Source organism: Triplophysa rosa, linkage group LG15 (genome assembly GCF_024868665.1).
Source record: "Triplophysa rosa linkage group LG15, Trosa_1v2, whole genome shotgun sequence".
NCBI lineage: Eukaryota > Metazoa > Chordata > Actinopteri > Cypriniformes > Nemacheilidae > Triplophysa > Triplophysa rosa.
In genome coordinates this window covers 4,272,437-4,297,385 of record NC_079904.1, presented here as the reverse complement: position 1 = coordinate 4,297,385, position 24,949 = coordinate 4,272,437, and the positions used below count along the sequence as shown (strand labels likewise).

The window sequence follows — 24,949 nt, the reverse complement described above, 5'->3', positions numbered from 1 at the left end:
TTTGGCTGTAAAACAGTCTAGCATTTTTGTGCCCTGAGCAAGCATCTAAACATGTCAACACTTTTTCTTCGTGCCAAGAAAATACTTATACTTGCAGCATGTTGCTTTTGAATCTAACATTTCTTCTTTTGGTTGTGGTTCTTATTTCAGGTTTGTTTTCCATCTATCACATAGTGACTTTTCTCAAGAACGCTGAAGTGCTGGTATGCTGAATAATTCAGGGTGCTTTCTTTTATTTTTCGTCTTGTAAATAAGGCATGGTAGTTAAATCTAATGGAGACGAGAATGCTCGGTCCTGATACAACCTTTCGTCTCGCACAAAACCCACCTTCACCCTTACAACTCCAGCTGTGATCCACGGTGGGCGTCTGTAGACCGAAGCCCGCCCTCCGATTATTTAGGTCAATCTCGCTTTAGCCAGAAGCAGCTTGACTGACCTGAGGTACTGAGAAATGTAATGCATGCCCCCGAGCAAGAACACAGCTGCTGCAGGCATGGTTAGTCCCCAGCCTGTCTCGTCCTTTTCTTTGTATTTTCTTCTTTCTGCTATTGTGGTTGTTGGAATACGTTCTACAGTGGCCTTACCTGTTTGAGATCTGTTCGAGGCTGGATGGCCATTATATTAAAGCGCTTTTGACAATGAATAGTTTGGGAACCTTTGAAGAAATGTGGAAGAAATCAAAATTTAACACAAGAACAGCGTAAACCCTGTGCTGGAATTCATGATGTATTGCATTTGTTATACAAATTGCATTTCTGTCTTTTCCCACACTAAAGTACAGATTAAAGTTAGCAGATTAAAATGCATTTGTAATGGCTCGCGACAGTAGCTCAAGGGAGGTTCAATCACTGCGCTTTCAGGGGAAAATTAAGACTCTTGTACTGCAGTTGTGATTGCTTGCTTTTCAAGTAATTGAATACTCGGTTTTGGAGTAATTGAATACTCCAAAGCAGAGTCCAATGCTGATTAGATGAGCAATCAGCATCAGCCCTGACAGATACATTGATCAGGAGACGTAGAGAAGTTTCCGGGCGTGTGTGAGCCACATGTTTTTTTGTGCCTGGTAACGGCTGAGGTGTAAAGTGACTTGTCATTGTCTCATTCTGTTGTTACATGAACGGGACTCTGTTAGAAGGATCTGTATTATCTTCATCCCGCCCTGACCCACCCCGCTCAGCTCTAGAGTATTGTTGGCAGCATGAGGTGTTCCTGAACGTAATAAGAAATGCACTATTCTAATACGGTGTTGGCATCAAACTGATCTTTTTAATCACATTAGGTTTCGGTCAGGCGTGACCAAAACAGTCTAAATTCAGATACTGTCTTTTAGTTATAGTCATACACACAGATGAATATAAATTTTGTAAAAAAAAAACATACATACATTTTTTAATGTAATCTAATGTATTTTTTCCTTCTTTTATAATGAAATGAAGGACGTAGTCGAACATGGTTATACACATATTAGAGCAAAATATTTAAATATTAGTGATCCAGCTCTTAGGTATCAGTTTTGGAAAATTAAATGAAATGCAGCCATACAGCTACAACGTTGATGATTTATATATTCTAATGTAAAATTGAAATAGCCTATGAGGCATGTCACCACCAATGCCATTGTGTCTGTCTTTGCTTCTTATACCAATTCCATTAAAGAACAGTTGAAACGTTTTATGGCTGACCAATTCGCTTTCATTGAAACATAACAATAAAAACCAAATGATACAATAAAGCACAGATATATTAAGAAAGCTACACCACAAAGTTAATTCTGATTTTAGTACAATGTTCTAAGTCATTAATCCCATTTAAATATTTGGCCTTGTCTGTTTTACTGCACTTCTTCAGTCTGTTAAACAAATAATGAATGGCGCTGCCTCTTATTCTCTATTGGAAGGGAGGAAAGAAATCGATTAGATTTTCGCAAGGTCTTCATTAGTTTGCCACATGTCAGCTGGAGAGGGTCAAATCTTGTTCTTCTGTTTTCCATCACTAATAAAAAGGTCATGTCATTACGTGTTGTGGCGGTTTTGAATTGCTCTCATCAAAGTGCTGTTGAGAATACAAAGGCGAATGTCTTGTATCTAGTAGAGATGAGCAGCGGCAGTTGACAGTGATGCGTTTTTCTGTATAGGGACTGTGCTGTCCAGTTTGTTTCATTCTGGTTGAAACTATTGTCAGAAAGTCTGAGGACTTGTATCAAACTTTTAGACCGGCCTCTCTTTTTTTATCTGTGAAGCCAAAGGGATGAAGCAAAAATATAGATTTTTTCCCCTTCAGTGAGTAGAAGGTTTTCTTTTGTTGTCAAAGTCAGAGATTCCTAAAGCTCTGGCTGTTAAAGTTTTTCCTTCTTTTTATGACAACATAGCAGGTTTATCAGTGACCATAAATGTCAGAGTAAAAAAATTTGATCTGATTTCATTTGCTACCATTGAGGAGAATAATAACAGAGCTCCTCACTGCCCACGTAGAGATGTATGATTGTGAGAATTGGCTTAATTGTGAAACATAATAGGCTCTATTTAAGCTATATAAATTTGTAATAAATAATGCAGGACAGCACGATCCCAGTCATACAGTATGCAGTACAAGAATATTTTTCTTTCCAGCATATTTTGTTCGTGATAAAAAGCAAAGTGCATGGCAGTGTCATAATCATGGGATATACATCAGCAAAGTTGACTGCACTGCACAATAAATGTCCTATTTATACTGTGGCTACATCTTGTTGAAATGGTTATTTGGGTCTGTTTAAACAGGACATGGTCTTGCGATGCATAAGTTTGTTCCGGTATAAATTTGTCTTTGTACCTAACAATTTGAGAAATGAGATTCAGATTTATAAAGGATGAAACTGGAGGCACGTCATTGTCCAGCCATCACGGTTCCACTCTTGTTCAGAGTGCCAGGCAAATGGCTGTAACTTAACTCTGCCTCCCTGTTTTCAGCTGTGGGACTGGGTTGTCTCCGGAGAGTGGGTTTTGGCAGTAGATCAATGTGTCTGTGTGCCTGACAGAGAGATAGGGAGCATGTGTGGTAGCGTGAGCGAGGGTCCTGCCAGGCTGGCCATTGCTCCAGTGCCAGAGAGGCACATGTCTGCCCACTTGAGCAGCACCTGTTTTCTGGCATGCGGTATGCAGGTGCTTTTTATGTGACCAAGAAGGGCAGAGATACTCTTCCACAGCATTTTCTTTATTGTAATGTGCGGTGTCTTCCTTCAGGGGACTTTGCTTATGTACACGCAAAGTTTGTTCTGGGTCATTAACCTTCAGAGCTGCCTTTGGCAGTCAGTGATTTGCTGTCAACATCAGTATGTTGGTAATGTGTGGCAGCAATGTGGTTGTGTGGCTAAATCTCAAATTTGCTTTAAAAACCTTTACGGGGACCCCACACTGGGCAAATACTTTATCTTCATAGCATGTGGAATGCTAATTCATACTTTTCACGGCCTCTGCATAGGTTCAATACACAATAAGCTCTATTTACAGCATGCTGTCGATTGAAAAAGAGAATTTCATTAGTTTGTAAAATCGAGCAAACTTTGTATAGTAAAGTAGTTAAAATGGACACGACATTTGGAAACGTTGAAACGTGAATATGTGCATTTTTATTTGTGCTTTTGCTTCCATTGTAAGTTCAATATTGTCCATATAATTTCTGTTTTGATTTGGTGAAATTAAGTCAAATAATTTTTCTATACTGTTCTGCTGCCCTATATGATCTGACACAATCTTCAACAGGCCTTTTTACAAGAGAAAGCAATAATCATATTCTCATTCAGAAACCCAGCCTGGACTCTTTACAAGCTGCAATCTGAAAGAAATCCATCTTCCTCCCTTATCTTTCTGCTCATTAATCCCATGGAGATCCTCGCATGGCTCCCTTTACATCCACACTGCTGTAATATACAGTAACCACACTGAAGGATCCTATCACCTACTCCCCAGTCTCGGGTAACGTATTTTATGATGCCTGTATTTGCTCTCCTCAAGTCTGTAGTGATGTTTTGTGCAGAAACAGGCTTTAGCGTGTCTTGCATGTCAACCGCTTTTGATCACAGCAAATAATTTCACTCTTTGCTGACACTGGTTGCTGTAAAATTCAGAATAATTTTTGTTTGCTGTTTTTTACTTCTGTGTTTTGGATGTTACATGATCTATACTTCTTTTCAGTTGCAGATCACAGACAGTCAATTATAGATAAAGGGCAGGTTCTGTTGTAAATACTCCTAACGTGACTTCTTTTGGGTCTCTTAAATAAACTTTAATTCCCTGAAGCTCTTTCTTCATCTCTGTAATGCTGTGGAGCAGCAAGAAGTGGAATCATGTCCGGCAAAGGATAATCTATGGTTATAGTTATCACCTGACTCTAGTTAGTTGTGTTTTATATGATCCATATGACTTTGTGATGACAGACATTTACAATGTTTTGCTTGTTCATGACGTGCGTTTTCTGCTGTATTATAGACATCTAGATGGAGTTCAGTCTCATCATCAACCCCTGTTGACTGAATGACATCAAGCTCATTACTGGCTCAACCTCTGTGCCTGTCATATGATACCGCATTTCATTTCCCATATCAGCTCAACATGACACTTGTTCGGCCGTTTTGTGAATGCACCGTTTTCACCCTGGCACAGCGTAGATCGCAATGTTATCATAATTGTGCTTTCATATCTTTAAGGTATGCTTTTTAAGTGTCATTACTATTTCCAAACAACCTACTATTTCCAGTATAATTTACAGGGCTGTATAGAGAAGTGAAATTACAGGCGTGGCACTTTCATAATGGCTAATTACAGCATCGCGCCTCTTTGTAAGCTTTCAACTTTACAGCTGAAAAAAAAAGACACAAAGTTTCAGTCACTCTTGTGGACACAGTGTAAGTCAATCATTAGTTTATGCATTAGACCCAAAGCGCAGAATTAGCATACCGTTGCCTGAGGTTGTAATTCGTAATTCATCTCCGTTGATATTTTATGTTGAACAGGTATTACCAAATTATGTTTAGGTCATTTCCAGTCATCCAGCCTCAAGAAATCAGTCACAGCTGAGCAAACAGCGACTCGTAGTAATGCGCTCACGTTGTGTGTGTGTAAACTTGTCAATGACGTCCTAGATTGTGCGCGTCCGCGGCAGCGTGAAACATCAGTGACGCGGGTGACCCGTGCAGTTGACTATCGCAAAATGCGACCATTTAGTTGCAGTCTGGAGTCCTGGCATGCATGTGTGCCTGCATCTTTCAATGTGTTTACAGAACAGTTCGTCAACATTTACCTAATTTTCATTTGATTCAATTTTATTTATATAGCGCTTTTCACAATGTGCATTGTTCCAAAGCAGCTTTACAGGAGCAAATAAGAAAAACACAGAAAGGTAAAACACAGCACAGTGCATGGTGTTTATAGACCAAGCAAGATCATTATAATAAATAATATCTAATAAATAAATAAATGCAGTCTCCCGGTGAGCAAGCCAACACTGCACTGCTGTGACGAGGAACCAAAACTCCAATGATGAATAAATGGAGAAAAAAAAAAAACCTTGGGAGAACCAGGCTCAGCCGGGAGGGCCAGATCTCCTCTGACGTGTCATAGCTGCACTCATTGACCCCGACCAAAGCCACCGAGCAACGTCAACGAAGAACAGGGAGAGCCCACGAGCCGCGACCCAGGAAGCCCCACCCGCCGAAACCGTGCAGGTCCAACCCGGTCCCATTCCGCGATCAACAACAGACAACAACCTTTTTACCAACATAAGCCATAGCTTTAAAGATCAACCGAGTAGGATATCTAATATGATAATCCTTTGTTAATTAAATTATCGTTAAAACCTAGTTTAGTATGGTCTCATTTATGAATAGACTCTTCCCTCAGGCTATTGCTGAATACAAAATACATTCTTGGAATTTACTATTCTTCCGTGGGATTCTTGTGTGCCTAATCGTAGTACTGTGGAAATAGTTTGCCGAAGGTAAAAGGGTAGTGGAGTAATCATGGTGAATATTTGATGTTTGTTTCCATGCATATTTTTTTAACTAATATTGCCCACAGCCCCCTGCAGTGTGGACGAGAAAGACAATTCACAATTTAATTTATTTTTGTAGCACCGTTTTCACAATATATGTAGTAGTTCAGCAGCTTTACAAATCCTGCAACCCCCAGTGACCAAGCTAACAGCCACAGCGGCAAGGAAAACTCCCAAAGATAATTTAGCTACTTGCTAAAATTACATGCAAATTTAAAGACTATGCAAACAAATTAATGTGGCTTGCTATGTGCTCAGATGTATGTACTTCATCACCAGTTTCAGTGCGGAGTTGATGTGTCTTATGAGTATCCACAGTTCAAGGACTATCAGTCTTTTTGATGTTGGTTCATCATGCCAAGTTCCCAGAAAGTGCATCAAACGTAATGCAAAAATGATAAAACTCAATTAGATAATCAGTTGCACAAGTACTTCGCTCAAACAAGTTACCCACACTAGACAGTTTAAAAGTTGTTGAAAGGCGAAGCTGCATGTTTCCTTTGAAAATGCATTCAAGTTCCAAAGAAGCTTATCCCGTCCTCCCTTCTGTGTGAACTCTTTGGTGCTGACTGTGCAGTTATAGACAGTCATATCAAACTTGCCTTGTCATCTACTTATGAGTGCGCTCTCTTGAATACTAAACCTGAAGAGCACCGTACACTCTCTCTCACCCTCTCTCCGCTTTCTGAAAAACTGCATCTGTTAAAAGAACTGTTTCCTGATAATCTCGTAATGCTTTTATTCAATGCCATTTTAAGTGATGTCTTATTTATGTGTAATTTTTTCCGGGTGCCAGCTTTCTGGGACACGTCAAACATGTTCATATTGAATGTACAAAGCTGGCTATGAAAAATTACTTATCTACTTGGTTTATGAGGTGACAGGCTGGGAAAGTTCATCATTTACTTAGCCTCATCTTATTGCAAACCTGTATGACTTTATTTCTTCCACAAAACACATAAGATGACATTTTGAAGAACATTGATAACCAAGCAACATTGGCCCCTTGTTGACTTCCATTGTCTTCTTTTGAGAAATATCTAGTTACCAAAATTGATTTTGTATTCCACAAAAGAAAGAGTCATATACAGGTATTGAATGACGTGTGTGAATAAATGATGACAGATTTTTTCTGGGTGAGCTATCCCTTTTAACATTTTCCAGCATTCTTTGTGTTAGCCAAAGAATGTGGTAGTTTTTTATACTAGTGCTAAAATAATGTTCTGTCCTTGTCCAACATGCGCAATTACAAAAAATACATTGAAAAACACATTTGACCAAAACGACTTCATGTATATTTGTTCTTTTAAACAGTATCTGTTATCCTACTGTACAAGGAAAACCAAAATTGAAATGTGATGTGAGCTTCAATAAACATTTCCTGTTAATTACGCTACTGGCAGTTTTCTGTAGATCAGTATCACAGCAGACCTCTCAGGCCCTGAGGTTGAGTAAACAGTCACATTTAAACAGGAAGTTCCTTCTCAGTTTGTCTTCCCAAAACGAACAGGGACTGTACCTTTTTGTTGACACGACCAGTTTCAGAACTCATTTTTGCAGGTTTAATTTGACTAGTCATTCATATTTCGTTCTTCCTCTGATTTGTCAAGGTCCTGTTTCTCTGAGAAAATACCAGTGTTCTTCCTCCTCACAACGGCTGCCAAGGCCACCCGTGCTGCAGACGGGGACATGAGTAATACGTTTCATGGGCCATGCGCTGTGTTTCTCCGAGTGTTATTTTTGAGAGATGGAGGTACTACTGCATGCCAGAGCTTCCCCCTGACCTATTATCTCTTAGCATCTCTCCCATAGCGAGGGAATACTAATATCTCCACTGGGTTGTTCAGACCCCAGTGGATGCGTTTTGGTAAGTTACACCACGCGATGAATGGTGTTGCGTCGTCTTCATTGATTTCTTCCAGTTGATTTTAAACACGGCTCCAGCAGGGCGGTAAACAACGAATTGTAAATGAGAATGAAGCCGAGTGCCTGCAGGGAACAGATTGTGCGTGTTGTGAGAAGGGATGAAGATCTTACCGAACGATAAGCCGCTAAAGAATCTGTGACTGTGTAAGAATATACAATCGGGCAGAGAAGCAGAAAGACTCAAGTTTGTAATCCTAATTCTCTGAGTAGCAGGCGCACAATCCCTCAGATACTCTCTCTTCTCACAGTGGCGCTTGTAATTATGTAACACAATCTTTCTGGATTTTAAACCATGGATAGATAGATAAATGGATAGATTTGTTGGATTCGTGGCGAGATGTTATGAAAATGCTTACATGTCTCTGACACTTGACACCGAATGGTTAGTTATTTTACTGTCGGCAACTTGCAAGTCAAATGAGATGCGTTGAAAGGTTACACTCAAGAATGGATGAAATAGTGCCAGTGCGATTGAAAGTAGAGGAGACGTTTGTTTTGGGCTGTTTCGTTAAGAAAACAAGCTGGACAAAACCAGGCTTGATGCCCAGATAGAGCTGATTAGATTTTTATGCTTAAGCAACCCAACATTGGCTATTTTGATCATATTTACCTCAATGTCTTGTCACTGTGCAAAACTACATGTTTTAAAAAATGACTAGCCTGTGGGTTGCCTGAATAACAAGTGCCCTAATCAGTCTTGAGGACAGCTCGAGGTGTTTTTGCATTTGCAGGTTGAGCACAATGGAATGGGACAGAATGTAGGGTCTTGACACACAGTTGGACTATTTTTAATTTGACACAACCTCTTAAAAATGCAACATCAAGGACAGACATGATGTCTGGTGGTTGTTGGAAAATCATCTAGCAGCTCAGCATGCAGAGTTTTGCTTTTTAGAGGTTTTCGTGTTTTTTTCTGCCTTTGGCCGGTTAACATTAACAAGCTTCAATATCTGGTATTGATTCGACTGGCTGATTTTACACAAACTCACTGGGCGTTCATGCATAGCAGAGCGCAATTCCTGAGAACCAGTGGGACTGTCAATGTTACTTCTGGGAACAAATGTAGATCCATGACTTGTTGTTTTGAAATCTTAAACTACTTGCAAAACATTGGTTGCTCATTGTGTAATAAAAAAACAAAGTGTTACAACGATTAGAACTGAAGGGTTGTGGAAGAGACGCAAATAGAAGGGGTGGATTTTTAGAGTTATGGGCCAGCTCGTATAGTTGAAATAGAAAGTATTCAGAGCAAAAGTGTGTAAAAAGTCCAATTTGATCAATATCAGCGTAAAAGATGTGAAGACATGTGGTAGAAAGGGTGTGAGACCTCATGCATTTTACAAGGTAGTGAGAAGCAACGACAGGCTGTGGTTTTAGTTTTTGCTTGCATGCATGATGCATCTATTGCTTTCAGATTGCAGGATTCTGTCTCTCCTTCTTTCACCCTTTATGAGGTTCAAACTGCAGCCCATTTTGCTGCCATTTCATTCTGCCAAGATCACACAGTCCATTTCCTGTTTCTCATCTGACCTAAACACAACCCCCCCTAAATCTCTTCTTGGATGCCATGCCAACCCCATTTCCTTGTCATTTCCCTCTAGACAGGAAAAGCCTTTAACCATTTCACCCAATGCAATTGAAACACAATGGCAAAATATAAAACCGCAAAATAGTTTGTTTTTATATCCTTGATTTTTTTTTTTTTTTTTTTAATGTAAGACTATATATTTAGGGGAACACAAAATGATATCCGTCTCTCCCCTGAAAGAGTACAGTGCTCTGATGGGTACAGGCCTGTGTGGGGGGAAAACAACATGAAAACTTTTTTGATAAACTTAAGAAAAAAATCTGTTCCAAATAGGACTGTCAAACAATTAGTCACGATTAATCGCATCCAGAATAAAAGTTTGTGTTTACATAATATATGTCTGTGTACTGTGCACATTCATTTTGTATTAATAAACGCAAAAACATACACAATACACATACACTAAAAATTTACCAATAATTACATTTTTATATTTTTCTTAAGTATATGCATGTATGTCTATGTGTTCATGGATACAAAACGAATATGCACAGACAACAGACATATTTTAGATAAACGCAAACTTTTCTGAATATGATTAATCGTTTGACAGCCCTATTTCCAAGCACTCATAACACACTGAAAAAATATTACGCTGAAGTTACTTAAAAATATAGTGCATCATTTTTGCGACCAATTTTTTAAGCCAGTTCTACATGAAATTTTAAGCAGCATTACCTTAAATTCTTTAGTAGGCATTGCTTAAATTTTTGAGTAACCCTAACCCTATTCCCAGCAAGGGATTTTGCTTAATTTTTTCGGTTGGTGTGACTCACAATTTTAAGTTGTTTTTTTACTAACACATTTTTGTTATTTCTACCAAAAAAGTGAAGTTTACCCTCATGATCAAATGTAAGCTCATTTAGAAGAATAATTTTATGTTCTTAACACCTAAAATACAGAAACAATGGACAGCTGTGAAATGTTAAAAGCTTTATTTTTTCACTGAATAATTTAAACATGAAACATACAGCAGTTCAGAAATGTAAATTTCATTGTACAACAAAAACAAATAAACGATACTAAACAACAGGCATTCTGACAACATTATAACAACAGTAACCATCAACATGGCTAAGGCTAGTGGTTTTTAATATTTCTGGTGTTGTATGCATGAGTGTGTATGTGCATTTGATAACCGTGTAGAGTTATGTTATTTATATAAAGTTTGTGTGTGGTCTTGTATGCTTGCATGTTACGTGTGGTGTTGATCTGAATATGGAGATCTGGAGATCCCCCTCTGGTGATTACTGTGTGCTCTGCAAGGTTGATTAACTTCACCATTATTGTCCTGAAACAAAACAATATGATATTAATGTATAATATAAATTTAGAATAGTATAAAATATAGACATATGCATACTGATAATTAAAAGAATGTAAAGAATCGATATGAACTGGTATGTTGCACAGGTCTGCTGCATCATACATAATGGAACTTTACCAGAACTTCACAACATTGCCATAGTGTAATGTCACACTAACAAAGTTGATTGTACTTAACACTACTGTGTGTTGTTCACTTACACTGCTCAGTAAAAAATATGCGTTTATGACACACACAAACAATTATATAAGTACTACAATAAAAGAAAAATTAATCACTAGCCTTAGCCGACACAATTCTCCTCTATCGTGTCTGCAAAGTGACAGTGTGCCGTTTTAAGGAGGTTTCTAACCAACACGATGCATAGAGATTTGAGCCCGCTGTTCCAGCCTCCGCCTCGCACTTCTAGCTCACGGTAAACGGTCACACCCTGTCCCTCAAGATGCCACATGACAAAAGCTAACAGAAACCATTAACAACAAGGCGTTTGTCGCGATGCATCGCAACGCTCGCACGCGGTATAGATAAACAGATGAAAGGTTTGAAATAAAGCAATGACGGCTTCGCGCTCTTTTTAACTCACTTAAAAACGTTGTCTGTTAATGTGGCGCGTTGTGTCAAATTGAAACTAAAAAGCTCAAGGAGCTGGACGGCGAATATAACTATCAACTTGTTTTCAATGCCTTCATAAAAGTAGGCAATCGTGATTGTTTACCATAAATCTCATTTAAGCAACGTAAATAAACTTTCTTCTCACAAAAGTTGAAGTGGGCTGTGCACGCACGTTTCTGTACATTTGATATCTAGGAGCTTATTTAAAACACCAAGAAACGTGCAGCACCACAATTAAACTTATTTCAAATGAAAACACTAAGAAACATGTATCTTCACACTATTGGTGGGATTTATTTTATGAAACATTTTAGTATAAAACAAGTTAAGTTTACTCACCTTTATCGTCTGAGGAGATGATTTTCAGAAAATGGCCGCTGCTGTGTCACATGATCTAACTGAATCTTAAAATGTTTTGTCAAATTGACTAATAACCAGATTCATGTGACTTTACTAAAAATTACTTGCTGTGTTTACTCATTATTTTAAGCAAACTGCAATCGCAATAAATTTAGTAACATTTATAGCAAGAAATTAAGTAATGTGCAAAACTTATTTTTTTGAGGAAAATCAGCCTATTTAATTGAGCCATATTTACTAGGGCCACGAATCATTTTTTATAGTGCAGGTTATATGGCACCTTTCCACGGTGTCTGACATAAGCCACTCAGAGTCAGTCCCAGGGCATCCAGACCTCACCCTCACCTCTGCTTGTGTTTAAGCCTCTCAAGGATGTCTGGGGTTGTGTGTACTGTTTGCTCTAACCTGGCTCTTTGGGCACCGCCACCGCAGTAATCACATGTAGACTATAACCTTGTTGCTTGTTGACGTCACCGGCGCCCGCTGCTGTCTGAGAGATGGGAATCGCTCAGCCGAAGCACTGCAGACAGATGGCAGGCACATTCACACATTATAGGATTATGCTAGACATATTAGAATTTGCAGGTATTAAAATCCTCTTGGAAAAAGCAATTCACATAAAGCTATAAATAGTTTTATGTAGTGCTTTATTTCTCTCATTTTTAAACACGCCATAAGCGAAAACAAGTTAACACTGATCCAGTGTGTTGTCGGTCCAAGTTTAATTCACACGCATTTGTGGATTAAAACATTTTTAAGACTTTGAAGTGTCCATCAGCTCTCCCTTTATTTATAAAGGGAGTGATGTAGTTTTGTTTTGCCGCAGTTGAGTTGTTGTTAACACCAGCAGATTTTAGGCAACAGTGTTGAGCATTTCTTTCTGTAAAGTTTCAGATCTATAATAAATAATAAACAAAAGAGTGATTTGTCCACAAACTTGACATCAATAGTTGATGTTACTCTGTCACGCTGTTTGTTTGTTGTGTTGCATGCTAACAGAAAAAAACAATTCAACAGACGCAGACAGTCGTTCATTTCACCCTGTTCATTTCTGCAAGCTGAAAATATAATGAGCCAAAATAGATTTTTCTTTTGATCGTACAATTCAGCCGCAGTGCCTTGATGCTATTCCATAGAAGTTTAGAAAGGTAAGAGAATAAAGGCGTCTTCTCACCCGTAATGGCCCAGTTGGGCTTATCTGGAACCTGAACCCTGCGGCGAAAGACTTCGTTACCACTTCTTTATCTTTTCTTTTTCAATCAGTGTGTTTGGTGTTGAGTGGCTATCTTTGAAAGCAAAGAGAGTTACATGATTAGGATACACTTAAAGTTAGGCTAGCAGTCGATAAACTGATCTAATTTCACCGGAGCCAGTTGGCTGATATTTGAAGACTGCTGCGGCTGCAAATTACTTCATCCAGCCTTGAGGAGTGGCGAGAAGCTTTCCCCCTTCTTTGGTGCTGTCTAATGCTCTCCGGGGAGAACAGCGGGTCTGTTTATTTTGACCTGCTAACTGGCACCCCTGGGGCGAGCGAGCGCTGTGGTCTTAAAACACTTTGTTTGAGATCTAGAATGAATGAACTAGAGATGGATTATTTAACACGCAAATTACTGTGAATATTTCACCCTTTTCCCCACAATCATTGTTTCTGTAGGATCATCATCATCTTGTCATGGTGAATAATGAGTGCTGTTTATTTCTGCTTATCTTTGTTTTCTTCACACAGCGCTCATCATTAGCAAATACTGCAGTCGTTTATCTTTTTCTTTTTCTTCCACTTAAAGAATTGTAGTTGTTTTCAGTAAACAAAAATACAATTAAAGAACTCTACTTTGACTGTGGCCAAATTGAGTCAATAAAAGATTTGAAAGCTTTCCAGTTGCAACTAGGCCTCAGTGATCCTCTCTATGTGATGTCTGCGATGTCAGAGCCATTTACAAAGTTCCCTGTTTGCCTGTTTTCTTTAGTACTTGTTTCTTTTTTGACAGCAATGTCTCCATACAGTAATATGTAACTGGCACCAAAGTGATAGACAAATGAAAATACTCTGAAGACTCTGTATGAATCTGTATTGTATTGCGCATGTGCACATATATAAAATATAATTTTGTTGGTCTATGTACAGTAATATTGTACTGTGTGCAGAAAAAGTATTTTCAGCAATTACAGTGATTTTGTTTTAAATGTAATATGGTAATGTTACAAAACTGTCTTTACTGATGTTTACATTTTGCCTTTGACACTTTTATCCAATAGGGCTGTCACAATTATTAAATAATCGTCTCAAAGCAATTATTTGACATAATTGCAATTATTTCAGATAACCCGCAATTATTGTTAATCTTTCGAAAACAAGGTTGATCTGCAATATTTTACATCCACCGTCCTTGATCTGCACTCACTGTTACGTTCGAATGACATTTCTTCATCACTTGAGTTGGATCCGATTTGATTTTTTTGTGTTTATGAGTTTTATTAAAGTGATTCCAGATTTCATGCATCTACAAAGCAAGACGACATCATCCTCATATCTCCGTTTTTTCTGAAAAGGTCACTCTAAAGAAAATGTGACCAGTTATTTACAAAATGTTTACATTTCTTAATGTATCTATATTTTATTCATTGAATTAATTAATTGTAATTAATCATTATAATTAGTGATAAATAAAAGCTGAAATATCACGGTCACTCTAGCTGTTATCAAAGGATGATAAGGATGTAAGCAAGCCATAAAAAAGGCTAAAACTAATAAATATAACAAGAAAAACTCAAAACCAGCAGACAGAAAATGTCTTTGTTTCTTTATTGTCGGAGATCACACGCATTGACTTGTGCGTGTTTTAAAGCCGAACTTTAAATGCAACCAACTCTTCACATGTGAATGATCAGCGGAACGATCTGTCAGTAACTGATGATGTAGCACACGTGGTCCGGCAGGTGCTGATATCACTGATGCTCATTTTAAGCCTGTTTACATGAACAGACTCGCTGCCCCTCTGCGTGTTGTTTTCATTAAAATGAATTTGCACCATATATCATTTTTTTATTATCAAGAACTGCTGAGTTTGACTATAACTTGACTACTGTTATGCATATAATAATTCTTGAATAATTCTACAACTGCAATGTTTAGATGATTAGTAAAAAACGTTATATTTGATTCTGTTGCAATGACCAAGGAAGAATAATCTATTTTGTATCGTTTTAAAATATGTTTTTCTTAATTTGTGGGGTTTTAGTGTGTGTAAATAATACAGTTATATAAAAACTATTTTTAAAAGTAATTTTCGGTTTGCGGCCAAGTGCACCATGAATTTTCGGTATCGGTTTCGGCCCCGAATTAATCGTCAGCCAAATTTCATAATCGTGACAGCCATATTATCCACTGTAAGTCAAGGTACATTTAATCAGTATGTGTGTTTCCTGGAGATCAGACCCACCACCTTTGTGTTGCTAACACACAGCTCTACGGAAACACAACTATAAGCCATTCATGGGTGGACTTCCACATTTTGAACTATAGAAGTTGAATGGGCAGTTTTGGAAACCTGCTTCACCTGTTTGGAAACATTCTTTAAGTTGTTAATGACTTTCTGTATCACAGTTTTTTTAACTTCTGTTTGGTGTTGTACTTCTTGAGTAGTTGCTTTAAGCAACATTTATCATTATAACTTTACACATCTGTGGTTTTTAGATACTTAAATAATGTGATTTATTCAGAAACACAAACCTTGTGGAGAGCTACACTGGCAGCTCTGTTTTCAAGACTTTATTTTTAAACCCAGCTTGATTCTATCAAATATTTACTGACAGGGAATTAAACCATAGTACATTGTACATTATTATCAAAATTTATTTTCATGTCTGGGACAAGAGGTCAGCTGTGTTTTGCAATATATCTGTCAAAACGAGGCCAAAATCACAAATGTAACCTCTCCTTTCTGTCACTCTCTCTTCAGATGATGCAATTTTCCTGGGACAATTACAAGCGCTACGCCTGGGGCTCCAACGAACTGCGTCCTGTCTCTAAGCAGGGCCACTCCAGCAATCTGTTTGGTGAGTATGTGTCTGAAGTGCCTCCCTGACCATGAAACTATGATTCATGCAAGCACAGCGGCCGTCGGCTTCACATTTCTTACCAACAGTAAATTGGTAAGCAGTCAGAACTGTCAATCAGTGCTGTGCAGGTGTTTTTTGGGTGACCTCCATCAAAAGGCTTTCAATTTATCTCAGAGTTAACAAGCTCGGTCTGGGTTTGTGCTCGTGCTTTTCTGTTTTCAAGTGGACAAACACAACGATTTCTGGTGAAAATGTTTGACTGCATTGGACGCACACCACACGCGCAGTTTTTAACAAAACCTTGATCCTTGGTGGTGGTATTGACACATTAATGTGGCTTCCTTCCCTCTGAAGGAACATTGTGTGCTGCCTTTGCATGTCACCCTCTTGACCCACTTATATTTTGAAGTTGAAAAGCGCAGGTTGTGAGTGGGCATACTAGTCTGAAAATAAAGGATTTATGTGAGGACGTTTCATCTTTTGAGTGGTTAGTAATATGCATAAATAACTCTGAGTAGGCAACAGTTGTTTTCACACTATATGCATGCTGTGATATATGTGTGTATATGCACTTTTAGCTCCTCCTTTTGCAGCTGCCAGGCAATTTAACTCTCTGTATTTATAGATAATTTAATAATAATAATAATATAATTGAGTAGCATTTGGTTAACTTTCTCCAGTTGTGTTCTCTTGAAGGTGAGGAAACATTTCTCATGGTCAGACAGATTTTGACAAACAGTAGATTTTGACATTATGTAATTCACCACATAGGCAATTTTCAGCATAAATCACTCTAAAAAATGTTGGGTTATTTTAACCCTGCATTGGTTCAAAAATGGAAAAACCCAACTGTTGGGTTAAATTAACTTAGAAGATAGTTTATAACCCAGGTATTGGGGGTTTTGTCCAGTTTTGACCCAACCATTGGTTGAAATTACCCAACATTTTTGTAGAGTTTCCTGAATGTTAAACTCTTAAGATCTGATCATGATTGTGACAAAGCTGGCCTAAACATCCCCGCTGGGCAAGCACACTGGCACACACACACACACACACACACACACACACACACATTCACAAACATTACACTCACCTCATTCAGCTGCTATTCCTGCCATCGGAAGACGGGTGCACACACGTTGTCCGTTGGCACATGGACATGTCAGTCATTTTACACTCTTCCTCTGGTATCCATAACCCTGGACATTTCATACATGCACACTTTTTACTTTGTGTGTTTGTTTGTTTGTGTTGTACGTCATGATGACGTCACGTGCTGCGCCGCACTTGTGCAGTGCACCCGAAGGCTGACGGAACCATGGTTTATTTTTATAGGGGCGCCTGTGTGCTTTTGTCATAATTAAATGTTATTGTGAAGTATTATATCGGTTATGACTATGTTTGTTTATATTTTCACTGTAGGAAATTTGTTTATTATTGACCAAAAATGTGTAATAAATGTTAAAGTAACAGAAGTACTTGACCTACTTTAGGTCACTTGCCTGTATTTGGTAGGTTCCGTTGAAGGGAAGGGGTCTGGCCTATAAAAGAGGAGGCCAGACTCACAAAGTGGCTTGTTAACCAAGTCGTGAGAGTGCAGTTGTGGTGCCATCTCAAAACCTCTTAGCGAGTATACTGTGGATACCGTGATATATTTGTTTGGTTGGATTTTCCCTTTTTATTTCCCTCTTTGTCGTTTCATTGGTATTTTGGCTATTTTCTTTCTGGTTCATCTGTAAATACTTCACCTGTGGACTGTCACTTTGGCACTGTAAATAAAGAACACCCTGTGCAATAGTGCGATTGCGGAGTGAGCCATCATTTATTTTACATCACACGGACACTTACCACGTCCTCAAGCAAGCGACCAAGCTTGCTTCATCACAATGATCAAGACATGGTTTTATGAATTGATCTGATGCTTCGTGCTACTCCTGTGTAGTAAATTCCACATATTGCACTCAGCTGGAGGGCAATGCCGGGGATTTAAAGCGTAGATTTGATTAACCCTCATAATTTACCTTACGTAGAACGGTCTTCATTTATTTGGCTTGCATACAACCAGAATGAAGACATGCCGATGTATCAAGTTCATAAGACTTTTCACATCCTCTCTTTTGCACTACAGACAGGGCCGTCAATGCACGCAACTTCAATGTCCTTTGTGGTATAGCCTCCTCATCGAGCCTACTCATAAAACTGTGGCCTGTAAGTTTTAGCGGCGGCCATGGCTACAGCCTTACACATTTTAAAATGCCCTGTGTCGGTCAGTGCCAGACAGCTTTCACACACACTATTACCTCCAGACCTTTTTTCGGGCCATCCATTTCCTGGCAGTTTTGAGTGCTTGTCAATTTCTCAAATAGTGTTTGGCCCCGCGAGGCGTACAGCCACAACAGAGACCACTGAACACATGCCTGGCCAAGGCTGCGTTTGTCAGGCAGGGTTTAGCATTATAAATTTAGAGGCTGGGTTAATGGTACATTGGTTCTAAATAAAAGATGATCTGGAATTAGCTGGTGAGGGTTTTGTACCTGACCAGGCAGCTGGAAACACTGTTTTGTGCCTCTCTTTTGAGTTTTGGATCTTACAGTACGTGAGACATGAGCCAATGATACCCGCCGTTTGGAACACACACTTTGACGTAAGACTTTACTGGAAGTCAGGATCACCAGGGCGGTCGCAAACAGCCACTTTACGACCCACAGGGATTCATCTTCCAGAAAAAAATGAGGCTGTGGTTCTTTTTTATAACAGATGCTCAAGGAAGCACATTACAAACCATATGGAAGTGCTTTGTCAAGACATTATGCTTGCCTGGTGTGTTCCGGACGCACGATTATTGCCACGTGTTCTTTTTTTATGTAGCCTGTGCCATGCTAGATGAGGTATTGGTTCAGTTTCTATGAGGTGTGCAGTAGCCTTTGGAATATTTGAGCTCGGTCGCATTAAGTGCATTAGATCTTGTGTGGTATCCTGCAGATTTTCTGATGAATTAGGTTTAACCATCCGTGAAAAAATCATTAAGCCTTTTGAATCTGTGGAATAGAAAGCGTTAGAATATTTCACACACAGTCAGCGACTGTTTAAGGATTTTAAATCCCCTCGGTAGTCTTGGAGAGACACAAGGGCATGAGGGCTATAGGATAATAGAGAGAAGTATAGAATAGGCTTCTTTGCATTCAAATAAGTTGTTTGTTGATGTATTGATGTCAAATAATCGAGGCTGACCAGTATGTAACATTATGAAATTTGTTGTGAGAGAATGTTGCTGACATGCTGTCAGAGGTAAAAAAATGTATCTCTGTGTAATAAACCAGTAGAAACCGAGAAACCCATTGTACTGTACAGTGTGATCAGTCTCCAGGTCTTTTACATCCACACCTCTCTTCCTCTAATAAAACACATGGGGAAATAGTCCTTCCCTTCCCGTTTTCCTCTCCACAATGTGCACCAATGTCTGGCTGTGATGTGGAAGTAATCGTATCCCAGATGACCTAGTGATCTCTGTGTTCCGAGATCGTGTATGGCCTGAGATGTGCAATTAAAAAAATCACAATCTTTTGAGAGTGCAGAAGAACACGGATAAGTGGTAGAAGAGGGAAAAACGCAGAAGAACACGTCTGTCCGGTTCTAAGCCCTTGTGTGCTCATTTAGCCCAGTGACTGTTGAAGCGTGATGTTCTGTCAGTATATAGCTACGCTTGTATTAATGACCCAACAAAAGCCGTGTACTGAGCAGTGTGTTTGGGTCTCGGTCAGCAGCAGCATAAAATAAGAGTGTGGGAATTTGGTTTTATAGCAATTAACATGAGTCTTTTTTAGAAAGCTGAAATGTTAGAATGCCTTGCATTTCCACAAATATGATAAATAATCTATACTACTTTATCAGGGTTTTTCCTGCATAGAGGAATTGGAGGCGGCCGCCTCCGTCAAATGTCGTGCCGCCTCAGGCTCTCGCCAAAATTATGTTGCGAGTCTTCACAAGAAATGCTGCGTGCATTTATCAGACTGTCATTTGTAACTGCAGTTGCGACATTGCGCCACATTGGAAGCGCTGTTTCGTTATCAGCACACTGAGGCGCTAAAAAGAGTTGCAGAACAAGAGCCAGCCTGTGTTTCACGGCTGTTTGTTTTGCATCCAAGTACGTTTAATTTCTTGAAATTTATTAAATTAACATGATGCACATCATTGCAATGTCTTTAGCTGTGCAGTTGGATCGTTGAATCAGCGTATACTGTACAAAGCGAGTTCGCCAGTGAACGCACATTGCGTTTAGAACGACTCGCACACGAATGACTCATTTGAACCGATTCATTTAAACTATTGGACTTTTCAGTTACTAGCGAATATAAGAGATCCTTGAATCATTTAAATTGAACCACAGAGAATGCAAGATGTGAATGAGCTTTGCTCATTTAGAAAGACTGGTTAATTCAGTTGGCTATTGTGGGCTGAAAAGTTAGTTGAAAATGATAAAAAAAAGCTTTATTTGATAAAAAAAACATTTCTGTTTGGTTGAATAAAAGTAATGTTTTATATAACTTAATAATTGTCATCTATTTTCTAATTTTCTAGAACTTTTAATATGTCAAACTTGAAGTCACTTTGGTTAAGCCACTTAAAGGTACGGTAGGCCTACGTGTGTGTACAAGATCAGGATGGCACCACCTCCGCCTCATTTTGAGCCAGGAAAAACCCTATATATTACTGCCTTTTGTATATATACTGTGTAAACAGATAACTGCTCCTTAAGAGCAATATTCCACTTCCACTGCTCCTATAGTGTGCACTATAGTGCCTTATTATATGTACATTTTATTTATACATGTATATAACACTACCTCTACTTACTACATTATCCATTTGCACAATGTGTACATACAATCTGTTAATATGTATATTCTACTATATACTACCCTGTACAATGTCTCTTATGTTATTATCCCCTATTTTCTGTAAAATAGTCTTTATTTTATATATGCATATTTTAGAATCTTTTAGACTGTAAATCTTATTTTATTGTATTGTCATTGTGTTGAACGTCTGTACTTGAAGCCTCCAACACCAAAGAAAATTCCTTGTGTAAGCACACTTGGCAATAAAGCTCTTCTGATTCTGATATATATATACCCCGTGAGACTGGATTGGTATATTACTTGCACCTTTGATGGTTCCTGTTATGCTTACTTTCTTGTGTTGGTGATAGTTCTTTTAAGATTCAACAACCATGTTCAATATCGCAGAAATCTATATTTTTATATGTATAAAAAATCGATATGGTTCCGTTCGCAAGGCATAAAAACATCATTTACCAGACTGTGCTAGTGTCAGTTCCATCAGCTGGCTGGAAAAACTCTTTAGACTGGCCCAGGGCCTGTACTTGTTGACCCCTGACTCATGAATTCAAGTTAATGATTGCAGTGTTTGTGTGTTTTCTTTCTGCTGGCTGGCAAACACAAATCGTAGCTTCTTCTGAACTAAATGGCTTGAGGTGTTTAGGGTGAAGCAGACGGCTGTGTATCACCAGAGTTTGCACATTCAGCCTTCTCCGAGTCTTTATTTTTCCCTCAACCAGACGGGCAGAAATTTAGCCTGGTTTTGATAGACATTGGTTTACGGTAGGGGTTTTGTTTGTGTTGTGTCAAACCACTGTCCGGTGTCACAGCAGGCTGTCGAATCTCCTGAAGAAACAGCTTCTCACTGAGCAGTCTCTTTGCCTTTGCTGTAATCACCAGTTTAATCTTATATTTATGATAAGACACGTTATGTATTAGAGACGTAGAATAGAGATTATGTCAGTCCACAGATTTTACAGATAAAACCTTTCATATTCTTTTTTTCTAGCCCAACAATTTAGAAGATACACATTCAGCACTATTAAATTTAAGTACTGTAAACAAAATGCTTATAAGAGGGAGAGGGGCCTTTCTGTATCTTAAAGAAATTAAATTTGGTCCACAATGCATATGAAATTTTATAAAATATTAAATAAATAAAATGCGATGTCAGCTAATGGGCACATGTTGTTGTTTATTTCTACAAAGTATTTACCTGCCATCCCCAAACAAACATTTAGCATTTTACCACCTTGCAGGTATTGCCAGGGTCACTTGCCAGGTTCTCTTATGATAATGGTTCTCCTTCAGAGCCAAAATATACAACCATCTGCCACACATGCCTTGCTGAGATAATCTCCACAAGTGACGTCAGTGTTTGTGTGTTGGTTGTTTCCCCCAAAAATGCCATCTTGAACAATGCAGTTGTTGGTCTCATGGAGTATGTTGATTATTCCAAAACAAGCACCGGGATGGAAGACTGTTCAATAGTTGATTGTATGTTCAGAACTGGATTGTTATCGTGTTCGATCTACAACCTCCTCAATGTTGGTTGAGATTGAATCTGTGTTGAAAGATTAAGCAGATGTTTTTCTTTACTTTGAAGTAGACTCCCATCACCCCTCACCTGAGATCACAGTGCTCTCATGGGATCAGCAAAGATTTGTGGGTGGCTTTATCTCGAGTCATTGAGTGTCCAGTTTGTAATTTACCAGTGTAATTGCAATTGATAAGACTTTTGTATAGTGCCCAAGAGTCTCTTCTAATCCTGTGCAATGGACGTCTCTGTAGATAAGTGTGTACTGTATGTACAGCTTACTCGAGGTTTGGGTCAGCATTAGCGGTTGGGAAAATCAATAGAATTGTGAAATTGCTGTCTACATAACTGTGATGTACATCATGCGCACTCAGGGACATTTATGTTTATTATATTTTGCCGATATCTTCTAATATCTTTATCTAGCACCAAACGCGCTTCATTTAAACCCTTTCCGCTCCGTGAACGCTGATTCTCCCGCCAAAGACGTGTCTCATATAAAGACCTGCAGACACCAAGAGCAGGTAAATAAATGGACACCTTTACTGTAACACTTAAGTAAACGAAATGCAGCAGTAATTAAGTATTTTTAGCTGTCAGTCAGTTTACTGTTTGCTATCTAGGTTTGTGACGGAATGAACCCTTGTTTGGTCCCATCCCCCCTCCCATGTTTGTTATTTTTGTTGTCCCACCCAAACCCATTTGTCACTATTACCTGTCTGCCCCTGATTGTAATTGTCTATGTTCTTCTGGTTCTTGTCACTGTCCCAGTCGGTCTTGTCTTGTTAGTCGGCCCCTTGGTGAACACCTGGGGATGTTCATTAAGGGGGGGGGCTCTGTCATGGTCCTGCCTTCTTGTTCAGGATTTTCTAGTCTTGTGGCAGGATCGTGACGATCCCTTATGTTTAGTGTGAGAAAGTCATGGTTTGTTTATCTTTTGACATTCCATGTGCTTTCTCGTGTCTCGTCATTGGCCCCGCCCCTCTCGTTTCCTGTATTACTTCCCGGCCGTGTATCATTACCCTCACCTGCCTAGTGTTATCATCCCTCGTTTGTGTTCCCTATATAATACCCTCGTGTTCATTGTCCTGTGCTCGTGCGTTGTACTTATACCCTTTTGTATACCTATTTTGATTATTAAATCCCTTTTTTAACCTCTTCACCTCTGGCTGCCTGCAATTGGTTTCTTCTCCACACAAACCGTGACACATGGAAAGGCTACTTGTTAGTAACTTTGTAAGTACTTCATGATAAATTCATTTCAGTTGTTACATTTTGTTGTCAGTAGTTTTATTAAATATTAAAATAGGCCACTAGGACTTCGCTTTAGCACCAGAGCCTACAACACATTTTCTCAGTTACCAGGCCTTTCTATGTTTCATACATACTGTGGGTATCAGAATATAAAATAAACGGCCTGATAAAACATTAGATGTTAACTTTTTATATACAAATTGGACTGGGCGCAATTGATTAAATATTATTTATTTAAAAAAGTATTGTCCGGACATCCGCCACAAAGAAAATATAGAGACCGCACCCCCCATAGAGACGTTATTTGGTAAGGTCAACATTCTCATATTTTGCAGCCACACCCTCGTCCAAAACAAAGTCTTTTGTTTTCAGAATATATGAGGGTGTAACTTCTTGTCTCTCTGGTCCAACAGTGCATCATCTTTTGTTAGTGGTTTGTAGTTCTCCTTCTCCCATGAGACCTGGTTTTCAATCATTGTAATACTTCTTAAAATGTTTGAACTCTAGCGAGTGCTATCTTCCAATAACACATAACACATACTTTCACTCTCGGCTGCACTTGAGTAGGCTCATTTACAAAACCCAGTTTGCTATGATGTGCTGTGAGGAATGTTTTAGAAACTTACATGTTGACCGTCAGTACCCTATTCTCTGCCTTCAGACTGTTAAACTTCAACGCTTGAGTTTTTGAAGCCTGTGTCTGTTCTCTAGTATTTTAATATAGTATGGCACACTCTCATTTTCATGTTTCCTTTGAAAAGTGTGGCCTGCAGTACAGTAACTTCTGATTTTGATTCGGGGAGAAGAGTTGTAAGGTAGAATAATGGTTTTAGACCGAAGCAGAGTTGAAAAGGCCACGTCAAAACCCAAACCATAAAACTGGAGCTTTAATGACGGGGCCATTCAGAAGTCTGTTTTGCTTAAAGCACACTTTTGCTGTAGGAAACCAGAGCAAGGGCACTTTGCACAGTTGTATGATGGTTTTTTTCTTTGGTTAGCGCATCCTGTTTCCTTTTCCTGTTTCTCATGACACGTTGTTGTCGTTCTCTTTCGCTTCTGGATTAGAGGAAATAAGATGGCATGTCATGCCTGCTGCTCCCACATGTTTAAAACCAATCTGAAAGTCTTTTTCTCGGATTCTTGAGAGTAAGATCCACATTTTTCCAAACTAGCCACTACTTTGAAAATATGTCCTCTGTGACATTTCTCTAAACTACTATTTTGTTAGTATTTAAGAGGGTCTGAATCTTAAAAAAAGCAAATTTGCCAACATGATATCTTTTTCTTTTGTAAATTTTGAGTTTCAACTTCCAACCAGAGTAATGTATTGGCTGTTCAGTTTGCTTATTATTTGTACTCTAATTTAATGGCAAATTTCTTTTTATAGTGCTTTTCACAATTTTGCAATGTTGCGAAACAG

General features: G+C 38.8%; 1 protein-coding gene across 1 annotated transcript in view; it reads left to right on the top strand.

Annotated features, from left to right (window-relative positions):
• man1a1 (mannosidase, alpha, class 1A, member 1) overlaps window positions 1–24,949 on the top strand; it is an 85,007-nt gene that overhangs the window by 5,460 nt on the left and 54,598 nt on the right. Inside the window, exon 2 of the mRNA XM_057352878.1 lies at window positions 15,801–15,897. Within this exon, the coding sequence (XP_057208861.1) occupies window positions 15,801–15,897 (97 nt within the window). The remainder of the gene's footprint in view (window positions 1–15,800; window positions 15,898–24,949) is intronic.